Below are 13,930 nucleotides of genomic sequence, written 5' to 3'. Positions count from 1 at the left end.
CTCCCAAGTTTTTTTTCTGTGCTTGGGAAGGGACTGCACATTAAAGGAAAGGGAGCGTCTGTTCTGATGTTCTTTCCCTGCTTTTCCTTGGCAGGGTTGAGAAGTCCTTCTTAGCAGTAGCTGTAGGAGAAATGGAGATGCAATCTTACTACACCAAACTCTTGGGAGAGCTCAATGAGCAACGGAAGAGGGACTTCTTTTGCGACTGCAGCATCATTGTGGAAGGGAGGATTTTCAAGGCACATAAGAACATTCTCTTTGCTAACAGCGGTTATTTCAGAGCCTTGCTGATCCACTACATCCAGGACAGTGGGCGGCACAGCACTGCTTCCTTGGACATTGTGACTTCCGAGGCCTTCTCCATCATTCTGGACTTCCTTTATTCAGGGAAGCTGGACCTTTGTGGGGAAAATGTGATTGAGGTCATGTCTGCAGCCAGTTATCTGCAGATGACCGATGTGGTCAACTTCTGCAAGACTTACATCAGGTCGTCGCTGGACATCTGTCGGAAAATAGAGAGGGAGGCAGCCTTTTATCAGGCTGACAGCGGAACCTCCAGCTCTGCCAGGGAGGGCACATCCTACAGTGCAAAGAGCCAGTGCTCAGCTTCTGTTTCATCCCTGCAGGAGAAGGAAAGGATTCCAGATTGTCAACGAGACCCTCCCTGTGGGGAATGCAGCAGCTGCCATCCCATCGAGCTTGTAGTAAGGGACCCTATAAGCAGTGACTCACCAGACGACACTAACTCTTCACTGCCCAAAGTAGTGGAACCGAAAGTGGAATTTGATGCAGACGAAGTGGAAGTCGAAGTGGGTGAACGGCTGCCGCAGTACCCAACTCCGTTGACCATAGAGCAGATAGAAGAAGGGCTTCATAGTGGCCAGGCAATGGATCTGGCCTGCAATAATTATCACATGAAGCAGTTCTTGGAAGCCTTGCTGCGCAACAGTGCGGCCCAAAGGAAGGACGATGTAGTCCATCACTTTGTCCGTGGTTATGAGGGCAGGTCAGAAGATGCAGGAGTCCCCATGAGTTCCATGATGGATATTCATAATGACTGGTATGGAGAGGATACAGGTGAGACGAGTTCTTTAGACTATATTGGACTTCTAAAATGAAACTTTTTATTAAACAAAATAACCCAACGCATAACACAGTGCTGTGACAGGTTGTTTTGATTAGTCTTCATATAAAAGGTATTGTGTGTCTTTTGTTTTCAGACTTTTCAATGGCCATGGCAACTATCTACCTTCTATGTGATTTCTATGCCACAATGAATAGCTTTCTCTTTGAAATGTGCACATTCTCACTCTTCAGTATACAGGAGGTACCTCTTTATGTGATTTCTTTTGACCACATTTTGGAATTGCTTCTCACTCCAAACGGTGTATAAATCCATCTGATCAAACCTTTGAAACCTGCACATTAAGAATTAATATCAAAACTAAAACAAACCTATATTGGAGCTAATTTCAAAAAGCATACTGAATGGCATCATCTTTGTTTAGATCCAGAAATTAGAGGTAGGAGACAGCCAAACAAACAGCTTGGGAGGTGATTCCTGAGAAACTCCTGGTTTTTGAGGCAGAGAGATCTGGCCTCCACCTGAGATAGAACTTGAAGCAACGTTTCCTTTGATAGATCTGAAATTTTGAAGAGGCTCATAAGGGTTTATTCTCCAATATTCTCACAGCACAACAACATAATCAATAAACTACGTCCTTAGTACTGGGAGTATTCAGTTTCTGAGAAGATGTATACACCTGATTTGGAAACTAGTTTGTATTTGGAACTGGCATTTAATGCTCACTTTTTTCCTCCCTGAATTGCTGATGGTAATTGTGGTGAATAAGGAATTAAGGTTTACCTGAAATACAATGTTTTGTTTAATGTTTGTTTACCTGAAGTACAATGTTTAAAATGTTTTGATCTTGTGACTGATCTTGGATTTAGAAGACCATTGGGGAAAACACTTTTCTTTAAACATAGTAATGCCAGACAGCCCAGCTGAATCACTGTACTGTAATATTTCAGTACTGTAATATTTCAGAGAAAAATCTTGGTTTTACCTAGCAAAGACAGTAAACAAAGGTTTATTTTCAGTTTCCCTTTCTGGTTCTGAAATCCATAGGAGTCTGCTCGGGATGGACTTAGTTGCCTTTACGTCCTAAGTAAGCCTTTCTCTGCTGCCTTGAAGGCCCAGTTTTCACCAGCTTGGTGGAAGCTGGGATCTCTGCAGCTGCAGGAAGGCTATGCAGTAGCAGTCCCAGATGCAGAAGGAAAAATGTGTGGCAGAAATAGCACCCACAGCCAGTGTTCCCTCTAAGCTGAGTTAGTGTGAGTTAGCTCACAGTTTTTTCGCCTCCGGCTCACAGATTTTTGTCTCAGCTCAGGGAGGATGGCTCCAGAGCAAACTGATTTATGCAGTAGCCAAATCGCTCGCTCACAACTTTAATGCCAGTAGCTCACAAAGTAGAATTTTTGCTCACAAGACTCCACAGCTTAGAGGGAACATTGCGCCACAGCCCTGAAAATAGTTGCAAATTCTTGTTCCAAAGGCTGACTCAGTTGGATTTTTTAAAATCTTTTTTAAATAGTTTTATTGAATTTTGCATGAAACAATGCAGATGGAAATCCAGGGAAATAAAATATTGGATTTGTGGGTATTGCCGAGACCAGGTGAAAGGGAACTTGGCTATGTTTGTAATGGGAAGAGGTTTGAGCGTTATGTATGTTTGGAGCAAATCTCCATGTTGGTATTGACCTGAGATTTGATTGTTACCAGCATTTGGCACAGAGCTATTATAGGACTTCTGCAGATGAACAACTCCTTAGTTTCATATGCTTAGGTCATATGTGAGACTGCTGGATTTTGAGTGGATGTGAAAATCTGCAGAACCAGGGCTTCCACTAGTTGCAGTGTTATGCAGGTTGTAAAAGCGGGATGAAAATACATTTTGGAGGGCTAGCACAGTATATGGGTTAGACTGATGCAGGGGACTGGAGAGAGCTGGGTTACATTGCCCACTTTACTCTGAAGCTCACTGGGAAACTTTGGGAAACTCATGGCTCATTTTCTGTGTAACCTAACTCAGCAGGTGGTTGATTCTGGTATGTAATTTCTGCATCATTTAACGTGTCCTGTAAATGCTTATGCTTTGTTTCAGTTGAGTTTTCAGATTTCTGCCATCCAAATCCTATTGCAATATTTATTGGATGTCCCACCCTGTTGACTGTATTGATTTACACTGTATCAGCCGCTTTGAGTCTCAGTGAGAAAGGTGGACGTAACATAAATAAGGATAAAATCGAGAGGGAGAAAAGAACTATGTATGTTGCTCTGAGCTCCTTGGAGGAATAAAAATATGAGCATCCAATGTGGGAATGCAAAACTTTGAGCAGGGATAGAAGTTGTGAAGAAGCAGGAAGTGGGTGGGCTAAACCCTCTGATTAAAAACAAGCAACACTTTTAAATGGCGTGAAACTGGGCACTGGCCTATGCCAAGTAAGTTTGCTTTGGGCAAACAGGTGCAGAAGCTGTACAAATAGGAAGTACTGCTGCTTTTAAACTTTGTGTGGTTGATAAACTACAAATGGCTCTTGTAATGCAGGCAGGTGTGCTTTGTTAACAGAAATGTGGGTGTGTTCCCCCACCATTTTCTGGTAACCTGGTTTGTCAAACTGGTGTACACTTCTCCTTTTGTTCCTGGAAGTAGACTTTGGGCATCTCGGGGTCTTGCTAGGCAGTGTATTGTAGTGCGTTAGTCAGGTAACTTGTTACACAATAATGGTTAGTTGGTGATGTTGGGTTCAGATGTCTTTCCTGCAGATAAGAGTTTGTGTTGTAACCGAACTGCATTTCCCCAGCTTTTAGCTGTACTCTAGTTCCTTCCAGAGAGAATCCCATTTTTCTCTATGCGTTGCAGTAAGTGATTTGTGCCCGCTGTTCAGAATGCAGTTGATGCCTTTGCCCAGTTTTGTCATGACAGACATGACTCTTCCCTCCTCCACCCCTCATGCTGTTCCGCACCCTATGAAAAGAGTTTTTATTTTAAAAAAGAATGATTTTAAAATTGTGACCTCACTTAGTCAACAGTAGTTTGAATTGTCTGAAACGATATTGTTTTCTTTTCAAAGGGGATGTTCTAGTTGTGCCAATCAAGCTCCACAAATGCCCGTTCTGCCCATACACAGCCAAACAGAAAGGAATTCTGAAGCGACACATCCGCTCCCATACAGGCGAGAGGCCATATCCTTGTGAGATCTGTGGCAAACGCTTCACCCGGCAGGAACACCTTCGGAGCCATGCTTTGAGTGTAAGTGTGGAATGTGGCTGAGGTCTTACCAGTGGCAGTTGGAAAATGGGGGCTGTGTTGTGTGTGTGTGGAGTATGTGTCATTCAAAGAGAAGCAAGATGCATCGGGCATGTCTTCTGCCAGAGGAAAATGCCTGTACTAGTGAAATGGAGCTGCAAAATCCAACCAAATGATAAAATAACAAAATAGCCACAAAAGCATTAAGCATTAATAAGAAAACAGCAAACTTAAACCCATAAAACAGTAGATCAGTAGAGATCTAGAATGGCCGAGACCAGTGAAAATACAGGAATCTTAGAATCATAGAGTTGGAAGGGACCTCCAGGGTCATCTAATCCAACCCCCTGCACAATGCAGGAAATCCACAGATAACCTCCCCCACCCCGTGACCACTGTTCCACACCCAAAAGATGCCAAAAATCCTCCAGGATCTCCAGCCAAACTGGCCTGGAGAAAAATTGCTTCCTGACCCCAAAGTGGCGATCAGCATTTCCCTTGGCATGTAAGAAAGGGCCACAAGAACTAAGCACTGATGCAACCCTTCCTGCCCTCCCTCTCATGATCTGCCTAAGTTCACAGAATTGGCATTGCTGACAGATGGCCATCTAGCCTCTGTTTGAAGACCTCCAAAGAAGGAGAGCCCACCACCTCTCAAGGAAGCCTGTTCCACTGAGGAACGCTCAGTCAAGAAGTTCCTCCTAATGTTTAGCCGAAAACTCTTCTGATTTAATTTCAGCCCGTTGGTTCTGGTCTGACCAGAAAAAGGCAGGTTACCAATTGCCACCCAGGTCAAAAACACATTGAAATAACAGCATCTTAACATGACCTATAAAGGCAAATAGGGAGATGGGCAAATTCCAGATGTTTACTGGATTCGTTTCCATCAGTAGTTAGGTCTGTAAAGAAATAAAAGAATGATTTGTTGATTTTTAAAGTAGGCTTGAAAATAGCCACTTGCTTTTCACAGGGAGTAGTACATTCCTGGTAAACCAGGCAGAGGACGTTGTTTGTAAGGTTCCAGTTCCTAATCCAGCCCCAGTTCCTAATCCAACACTTTAAGCAGTACGCCACACTGGCTCTCTGACACACTGGCACATAAATATGTTTAGGATTGAGCTAGTGCTGGGACAACTCACCACCACCCCTCAACATTTATTTATTTATTAGATTTTTACCCCGCCCTCCCAGCATGGCCGGTACACAATCTGGGACATGCAATCCTGCTTGTTTTTTTAATCTTCCAGGTACATCGATCAAACAAACCAATAATCTGCAAGGGCTGCAGGAGAACATTTACGAGCAGCCTGTCCCAAGGATTGCGACGTTTTGGCCTGTGTGACAGTTGCACTTGTGTCACAACCACGCATGAGGATTCAATGCCCATCAACCTCAGTCTGATGGAACCTTCTTCAGAAGGTCCGGAAAAAAGTGACCCAGACAACGACTGGCCCATCTATGTCGAATCGGGGGATGAAAACGATCCGCCTGACGACGACGACGCTGATCCAGACCCTGATGAAAAGCAGAGCCTACACCGAGAGGCGCTTATGTAGCACCAAAAGTGGGGAGCAGGGGAGATCTAAATTGTTTTTTCCTGTTACCCATTTGTCCTCTTACAGCTGGAAACTGCATATTTATCCAGATTTGTGAAGGTTTTTTGTTTTGTTTTTGTGATATTAATAAATTCCATTTTGCTAGAACAGGTAGGAATGGTGAATTCGGAATTCGGAAATGTCTTTCTGACTTGTTAGTGCTGTACGCTACACATTAGAAAAGGATTTGGGGTCATGAGCGAGCAGAAGCCATGTTCCTTGCAATTTTGGGGTATGGAGCAAGCCAATGTACTTTTGCAAACGATAATCTTCTTTGTATGTTTGATTCTCTCTTTCCCAATTGTCCTTCTACCTGGCCTCAGAAGGGATGCTGTCCTAAAAAGAAATTTGAGATGTCAACCTTAATTTCTGTGATAATTTTCTACCACTGTTGCTCTGTTCTTCCTGCTGTGTTATCCCCAGTCCTTAATTTTGTCTTTGGTAATGTAGAATAGGATTGCACCAAAGACAATGGGGATAAAATCTGGTTACCGATACAAGCGTATCCAGTAAGCACAGATTTCCAAAGCAAGTACACAATTGGCTCTGAATTTTCAAGCATTTTTTCTCTGCACCTTTATTTAAAGTAGGGTGTTGCACTTCTGGTCACTCTTGAGCTTCGGCAGGGATTCTGTCCTAGTCAGGCAGGTAAGGAGCTTCCTTGGAAATCTGTAAATTGGCCGGGGAACTGACGACCACAGTTTCATGGAGCTGGCATCGCAAGGGGGCTTTTCAGACTGGGCCATGTGAGCACTATTTGACTCTTCATTTGGGGGAAGGACCCTTTGCTGATGCTTTGCATGCAGCAGGTCCTGGGTTCATTTCCTGCCATCTCCACTTAAAGAATCTCAGGTAGCCAGTGTTGGGGAAAGACCTGATGTGTTGGAGGGATGCTGCTAAGCAGAGTAGACAATCCTCTAGACTAGAGGGACCAATGATCTGGCTGTGCATAAGGCAGCTGTATATCTTTCCATCTTTTAGAATAAGTGCCCAAACCTTCCACACAGTCTTCTTACGGTAGATTAACAATGCAGCGTGGTTACTCACCTTGTTCTGATTCACAACCCATTAAACCTCTATTTCGGCATTACTGAGAATGTTGTGTGGGTCCCTTGCCCACGTTTCCCTGCACATACTCTGCTTTTCTTCAACACATCTGCCAAATCACACCTGCTTGTGTGTCTGCAGCACTGGAACAGCTGCTGTGGCAATGGCAGGAAATCCCTCATGATAAAGGATAAAGTTTATAAGAGGGATAAATGCAAAAAGAGAGGATCTTGTGAAACAAAATAGAACAGAAAGAGAGAGGCTGGTGGGTACTTGTTGGCATTCTTAACACCTCAGTTCATCCCCACCTGTCTATTTTTGTTAAAGATTGCTTTTTAACTCTGACAGCTTGTAGCAATACTAAGATTCTGGACACTGTTGCTGGCTGGTCATGCTTACCAGGTACAAATGGGCCTGTTTCCTTCCAAAGCGTCTATCAGCCATGGTCATGCTAGCCAGAGGCCTTCTGGTCCCTTTCCAGCATGGCTCCTTTGCTGTGGTTTGTGAGTTGGATCTTGATGGTCCATTCGTCTTGTAGAGATGCTTTCTTCCATCCATCAGGAAGCGCCTTTCCCTGATGCAGTAAGCCCATTAGAACCTCCAGCATCAAAAGTAGGCTTCTTCTGCTGAAGAAAGGCGCCTCCCCTAGCTGAACAGATCCTTGGGAGCTGGGACCCAATCCTTTGCTGCTGTGCTCTGGCTCACTGTTCTCCTGCTATGTGTTTCAGCTGCTTGTACAGATGGTAGAATGTGTTGGTTCCTAAGATGGGTTTCTGTATTTGTACTGTCTTTTGAATGTTTGTTACAATTCAAGCGTGGACTCTCCTTCCTTCCAGCTAAATTAGGGAGAACATGAATTGGCTTGTTAAAGCAAGTGGAATTAACTTGGTTGACTTCTCTAGCGCTGTTGACAACAGTTGTTGGTAACAAGCTGAAGGTAATGAAAGTTACTTAAACACTAGATTCTGCAAAAGGTTTAAAAACCATACAGCCATTTGTAGGCACTGTGGTCCCAGGAAGCGATTCCGTGCAATCCTGACTAAATGAAGTAGCGCTGAAATCGCTTTAAGAAGGGGATCGTGTTCCTCCTACAAAAGAAATGTACTCACAAGCCATCTGTTTGTCTTGCTGGCTGCGTTCTGTGTCACTTGTGAAGCATGACAGGTCGTGTTATATCCTGCTTTACCCATCTCCTTCTATGTGAAATGTAAATTCTGTTGTGATTTCACAAACTGTGAGTGGAAAAGGGATTGTGATAACCCAAATGTAGCATTGTGACATCAATGCAAGTTTATGTGGGATGAAAAAGAGGGCACGGGAAGAAGCAATAATTTTGTGTAAACAAAAAGAAAATTTAGCAGGAAATTTACAGTCTGCTCACCTCACATTTCCCTGGAAAGAATCAAGGCCCCTGAATCCAAAGTCAAGAGAAATCACTACTATTTTCATTGGTTTTGTTTACTAACAGGTGACAGTTTCCAGTAATCGCATCATTCATAAACTGGTGCTGAATAAAAAAAGTGAATTGTCCCACCCTGGAAGCAGTCAACAACTGCTTTCCAAAAGACTCCATCTGCAACAAATGGGCTGGCTTTGCAAACCAGTTTAGACTTGCTTTGGGCTCTGGCTTGAAAACAGATTCCTCCCACGTGTGGCTACTGGGAGTGTGTTGCCCATGGAAAGCCAGCTGGGAGCACAACCAGTGAAGCTAACCAATTAGCAAGGAGTGCTGGGATGCTTGTCCTTTGTTGCCATTTTGACAGCTTGTTACTTGGAGAAGGCTCTTCGGAGGCCACTCAACTCTGCTGGGGACAGACTGGTGGACTTGTGTGCCAAAACGACTCCTTCTAGTGGCTTAACTTTATTTTACACAATGTAAGGCAGTCTGCTGAGGCATGTTAACAAGAAGAAGGTTCAAGACTCTTCTGGATGTTAAGATCAGTGAGAGATATGTTTTACTTTGGCCTATTCCCTGTGGTCTTTAGAAGTTTTCTTGTGTACCTTGTGAGTAGAGAGTGAATCTCTTAACGTTTCTATGTCGGGTGGGGTGGGAAAGAAATTCTGGTTTCATTCCTGTTCAGCTAGAACTCAGATTTTTGACTGTTCTGTTTCAAGTTGACACTTTTCAAGTGGCTCCTGTCTACCTTGTGCTTCACTGGAAAGGATGCACTTTATTGGCTCGGCTGAAGTTCTTATAAATCCACTGTCTTTCTTCCTCGGTTTGAGGACGTTTCCCTCCATTATAAATGTCTCAAGTATGGTGCAGTCCTAAAGATGTTTAATGTGGTGCTCAAATGGAAACAGGTTTCTAATGTGCTCTTCCTCCTTCCCCCTCCCCCCTTTTTGGAAAGGCCAAAATCTCTACATAAAAATCTTGATGTTTCTTAGGGAGAACCTCAGCTGTTTTTCCCAATGTAACTCCTGTTTCTCTATGTGTAGCAGATGTATTAAATGGCACATTGTACTGCTTGATGGAGCATTTGCTTTCTTGCAGTCTAATTCCTCAGTCATAGAAACACTTTTTTAAAAAATTGGATCCCATTCATGGCCATTCATGGCTTTTACATGGGATTGCAGTTTTAGCCTTTTAGAAATTCCTAATTATTTGGTTCATAATGAATGACAGTTTTGAAGCTGAAATCCCTAAAGCTAATTTAACAAATGAAATGGAATAATTGGTATTCATCTAGTAATATAAACCTGTTATTAGAAATTTAGGAACACAATCCTTTAATTCCCAGTTTTAATCCACCATTGCAAACAAAACAACAGGCCGGATATCGTGGGCCGGTCACACAGGCCGGATATTGTGGGGATATTGCCCCGGCGCAGTTTGATGCGCGATTACACGATCAGACATGCCGGCGGCACACCACGGGTCCTTCCCTTGGCACTGGCAGGTAAACGAGGGACCAGAGGGGAATGCCGCACGCCAGCGCGATCACACCACGGGCGTCTGGAGGCAGCCCGTGGCAAACGTTTACTAGTACCTTGGAGATACTAGTTTTTTAAGGCGCATTGTCGGTGGTAAGTCACGGGTGCGCTCTACTTCCCAGATGTTGGGGTGTGATCACACCCAGATAATCCGCCCACCATCCGTTCCTCTCCCGCGGCAACTTTGCCGTGTGACCGGGGCCTAAAAACAACAACCCAAACTAATGTGAATTAATAGTTGAAAAGACTGATTCAATTTCAAGTCTGCTCTTAAGTAGTTTTCATGGGTTACATTGTAAGTAAACTCTTCCTGTCCTTGGGGCCAACAAATTATGCATGCTATTGTGGGGACCGTCCTATGAAATCAATGGAGTAATAGCTGAATAGACAGTTTTTGAATTTCCGCTGCAAGACTTCAGCTAATGCCACATTTTGTCTTTGCAGCAAGTGGATAATAAGATGATGCCAACTCCAAACCAGAAATATTTATGTAGCACCATATGGGTACCTGGCAATGTACCGTGTTTGATATGCACAAAGACATCTCTGCCCCCAAGGAGTTTTCAGTCTTAAAGCAGACAATGTGGAAGCAAAGAGAGAGGATGGGGGTGGAATGATTAAGACAGATTTGTGGAGGACTGGTCTCTCAGTGGCTACTAGCATGATGACTAAAGGATGCCTCCACATTTAAAGGCAGTAAACCTCTGAATACCAGTGCCAGCAGGTAGCATCATGGGAAGACCTTGGCCTCTATGGCCTAGTGTTGGCCCTCCAGAGTAACTGGTTGGCCACAGTGTGAGACAGGATGCTGGACTAGATGACCACTGGTCTGATCCAGTTTGTGACATACTCATATGAAGTTGATTGGGAGTAATTCAAAAGCTTATTGACTTCTTTAATAGATCCTATTTCTGGTCCTAAAGTGGCTCAGTAAGGGTGTAGTCCCAATGTTCCTTGCACATGTAGTTGTTTGTGCATGCACACTGAACGTGGGACTTTCCCATTAACTTCTGGGTCAGGGACAGCTCTGCAATCATCTGACATGGTCAGAGAGGCAGCTTGTGTCCCCCAAGAGTTCTCCACTCTGGAACAGCTGTGGAGCTTTGATTTACTCCATATACAACCAATAAGAGAAGGTGTACGCATCCAACAAAAGGCTCTTGGAGATATGGGAGAAAATTACCTTTCATTGTTCTGCCTTCTGAACATCATAATATTTAAATATAAAGCATTGGTATCCTGCAGATCTCTGAATGAAGGGCTATTTCACCTTGAAATAAAAATAAATGCACTGTTAGGGGACTACAAGGGGAGAAGGAGCTGCAAGATATCTGGAGTCTTGGGGACTCAGCATTTTCTCTGGCTCACAAAAGTGAAAATGGAATTAAAGTTCCATCACCAGCTGCCTAATTTCCAATGCCTCCCTTTTCCTAAGGTTTGGATCATTGTGTGTTTGCATCCAGGTGGAAGAGTCAAAAATCAACCAAAGCTGAGAATCTGCAAAAATAGCCACCCCAGCAACCATTATAGCCTCTCTCTCTTTTTCCCCTAGGAGTGGAGCAAGTGCTTTTTTGTCATTTTTGTTCCTACAGTGGTGCATTTTTTTGAATCTTGGATGTTGAAACTGTCTATTTACTATACATGTCTATATAGTTGTAGTCCAGTACTTTTATAGCTGAAAATGTGAAAATAAATATTAAGATAACACAACAATTATGGAATGGCGTGTGTATGTGCTGAAGGAGACAGCTTCCTGCACATAAGGGCTGACGTACTAATATGACAATTTCCCCACCTCCATGATATGTGGCTTGATTATCAGGCAATTTGCCTGGATCCAGTAAGGGAGAGCTGACTCTGGAAGCCACCTTGAAGATGTGTAGGTTCTAAGATTCTGCACCTGAATTCATATCTTGCTGTGCGCATCCAGCCCCATTAAAGGGGCTGGATGCAACTTCTGATGCTGCTAGAGACCAGAATTTTCCCAGGGAAGAAGGCAGCAGTCACAGTGAGCTTGCCTTTGCCCAGAGCTGGATCAAAGCCATTGACTTTAAATGGGAACTTTCCAAGGGTCTTGCATAGACTGACTGGGGAACATGGAGTTGCTGAGCACTCAAACAGAATTCTATGGCTGCAGTATTCTGGGTGCAGGGAATCTCTTCCAAGAAATGTGCTGTTGCCCATTCCAAAAGACCCCCATTGGCTTATGAGCGTAAAGGAATGGGGAGGCAGGGCATTTTTGTTCTTTTACTAATTTGCACGCCTTTCCAGGGAATTTTCATTCCCTGCTGTTTGAGGTCAGCGAACACAGGTCTCCATTTATGCTGGGCCAGCTTGAACGTTAGAGAGGGCAAATTCAGCAGCTTCCCTGGGGGGCGCCACTCCATGGAGTTCCTGCCCTTGGGTAATACCCCCCCCCCTACCTGACAGGAATAACTCCCTCCGTTCTGCACGTTGGGGCTCAGGGGCAAAGTATCTGCCTTGGCATGCAGAAGGTCCCAGGTTCAATCCCTGGCATTACCAATTAAAAGGACTGGGCAGTAGGGGATGTGAAAGATGTCTGCCTGAGACCCCAGAGAGCCACTGCCACTCTGAGTAGACAATACTGACCTTTGTGGAACAATAGTCTCAGTATAAAGCAGCTTCATATGTGTGTTCATGTTCTACAAGCAGGCAGGGGTCATTTTGTAGAAAGAGAGCTAGGGGAACTCATTAGCATAACTCATTAGCATATGCCACACCCCCTGACATCACCGGAAGTGTGTCATAAGGCCACACACCCTGGCATCACCGGAAGTGTGTCATGAGGCCACACACCCCGCCTCCAACGGTCCCGGCTGCCGGTGCCGGCCTTGCAGCTCCACTGCCGAGCCCCATGAGGAGCCCGGCGGTGGACCTGCAAGGCCGGTGTGAGTGCAAGGAAGCCCCACAAATGCCCTCCCTGGCCTCAGGCAGGCAGGGGTGGGGAGAGGCAGGGAGGAAGCAACTTACCCGCCCTCTTCTCCTGCCTCCTCCTGGCTGAATGAGGGCCGGAAGCGGGGCGGCCGGAAGCGGGGGGCGGGGCTTTGTCATGTGCCCCACCCCCCGTACCTCACCCAGGGGAACTGCGATCCCCCGCGATCCCCCCCGAAATGACCTCTGCAAGCAGGGTATTATTGGGAAAATACAAGATAATTTAAAATATATATTTTACTTTATTTACACTCTTTTCTCCCCAATGGGGTCTCCAAGTGTCTTACAACACTCTCCATTTTATCCTCACAACAACAATCCTGTGAGGTAGGTTAGGCTGAGTGTGTGGCTAGTCCAATTAGGTCTCTCCCCTCTCTGTTGCTCTTAGGCCTCATTTAAAAGAGATTTCAGCCCAAAGCCCGACTTCTGGGAATTTGCACTCCTGCAAACTGGACAATGTCTCTTTCAAATCCCCCCAGAAGCAGCCAGTGGGAGGGAGATTACATTGGGCAGAGGCTTTGGCAGGCCCAAGCTAGAAATTTTTTTATTGAGGGAGATGCATACAGTGGAGGGCAGCCACTGCATGTCAAACCTAGTTGGGGGGGGGGGGCAGTGCCAAGACAGTCTGCAGTACAGTATTCCTGCCACGGGCTGTCTTTGTGCCCTGGCGGTTGGCCCTCCAGCGCAACTTGCTGGCCGCTCTGTGAAACAGGATGCTGGCCTAGATGAACCACTGGTGGGATCCAGCAGGGCCCTTCTGCGGCTCTTAACACACTTGGGTGCCCCGCCTGTCGACGCTTTCAAACCCGGGAACTCGCGACAAGGCAGAAGCACACCCTCCGCTCGGGCCTTTGCGCTGGCGCAGCGTCTCGTGGGAATTGGGCTGCCGCCCGTCCAACGGGCGACAGCCCGCTTTCCACTAAGCGAGTCGCTGCGCGAATGGCCATTCCTGGGACCCGAGCCAGACGCTGCACGGTGGAGGCGAGGGAGCCAAGCGCCCGTGCGGCGCGGCCTTGGCGCCCCCTGGCCGGCCAGTGGGCGTGCGCAGAGCTGCGGGCGAGGCCCCTCTGGCCGCGCACAGTGTGTGTG

The 13,930-nt window shown here is 45.5% G+C and overlaps 1 protein-coding gene across 1 annotated transcript in view; it reads left to right on the top strand.

Moving 5' to 3' along the window:
• The window catches only part of ZBTB8B (zinc finger and BTB domain containing 8B), a 33,396-nt gene that overhangs the window by 3,724 nt on the left and 15,742 nt on the right, over window positions 1-13,930 (top strand). The window contains exons 2-4 of the mRNA XM_015408054.1: window positions 95-1,077; window positions 4,138-4,316; window positions 5,561-5,868. Coding sequence (XP_015263540.1) covers window positions 132-1,077; window positions 4,138-4,316; window positions 5,561-5,868 — 1,433 coding nt within the window. The 5' untranslated portion in view covers window positions 95-131. The remainder of the gene's footprint in view (window positions 1-94; window positions 1,078-4,137; window positions 4,317-5,560; window positions 5,869-13,930) is intronic.

Source organism: Gekko japonicus, unplaced genomic scaffold (assembly GCF_001447785.1).
Source record: "Gekko japonicus isolate JY-2015 unplaced genomic scaffold, Gekko_japonicus_V1.1 scaffold36, whole genome shotgun sequence".
Classification (NCBI taxonomy): domain Eukaryota; kingdom Metazoa; phylum Chordata; class Lepidosauria; order Squamata; family Gekkonidae; genus Gekko; species Gekko japonicus.
This window is presented reverse-complemented; position numbering and strand designations above follow the sequence as displayed.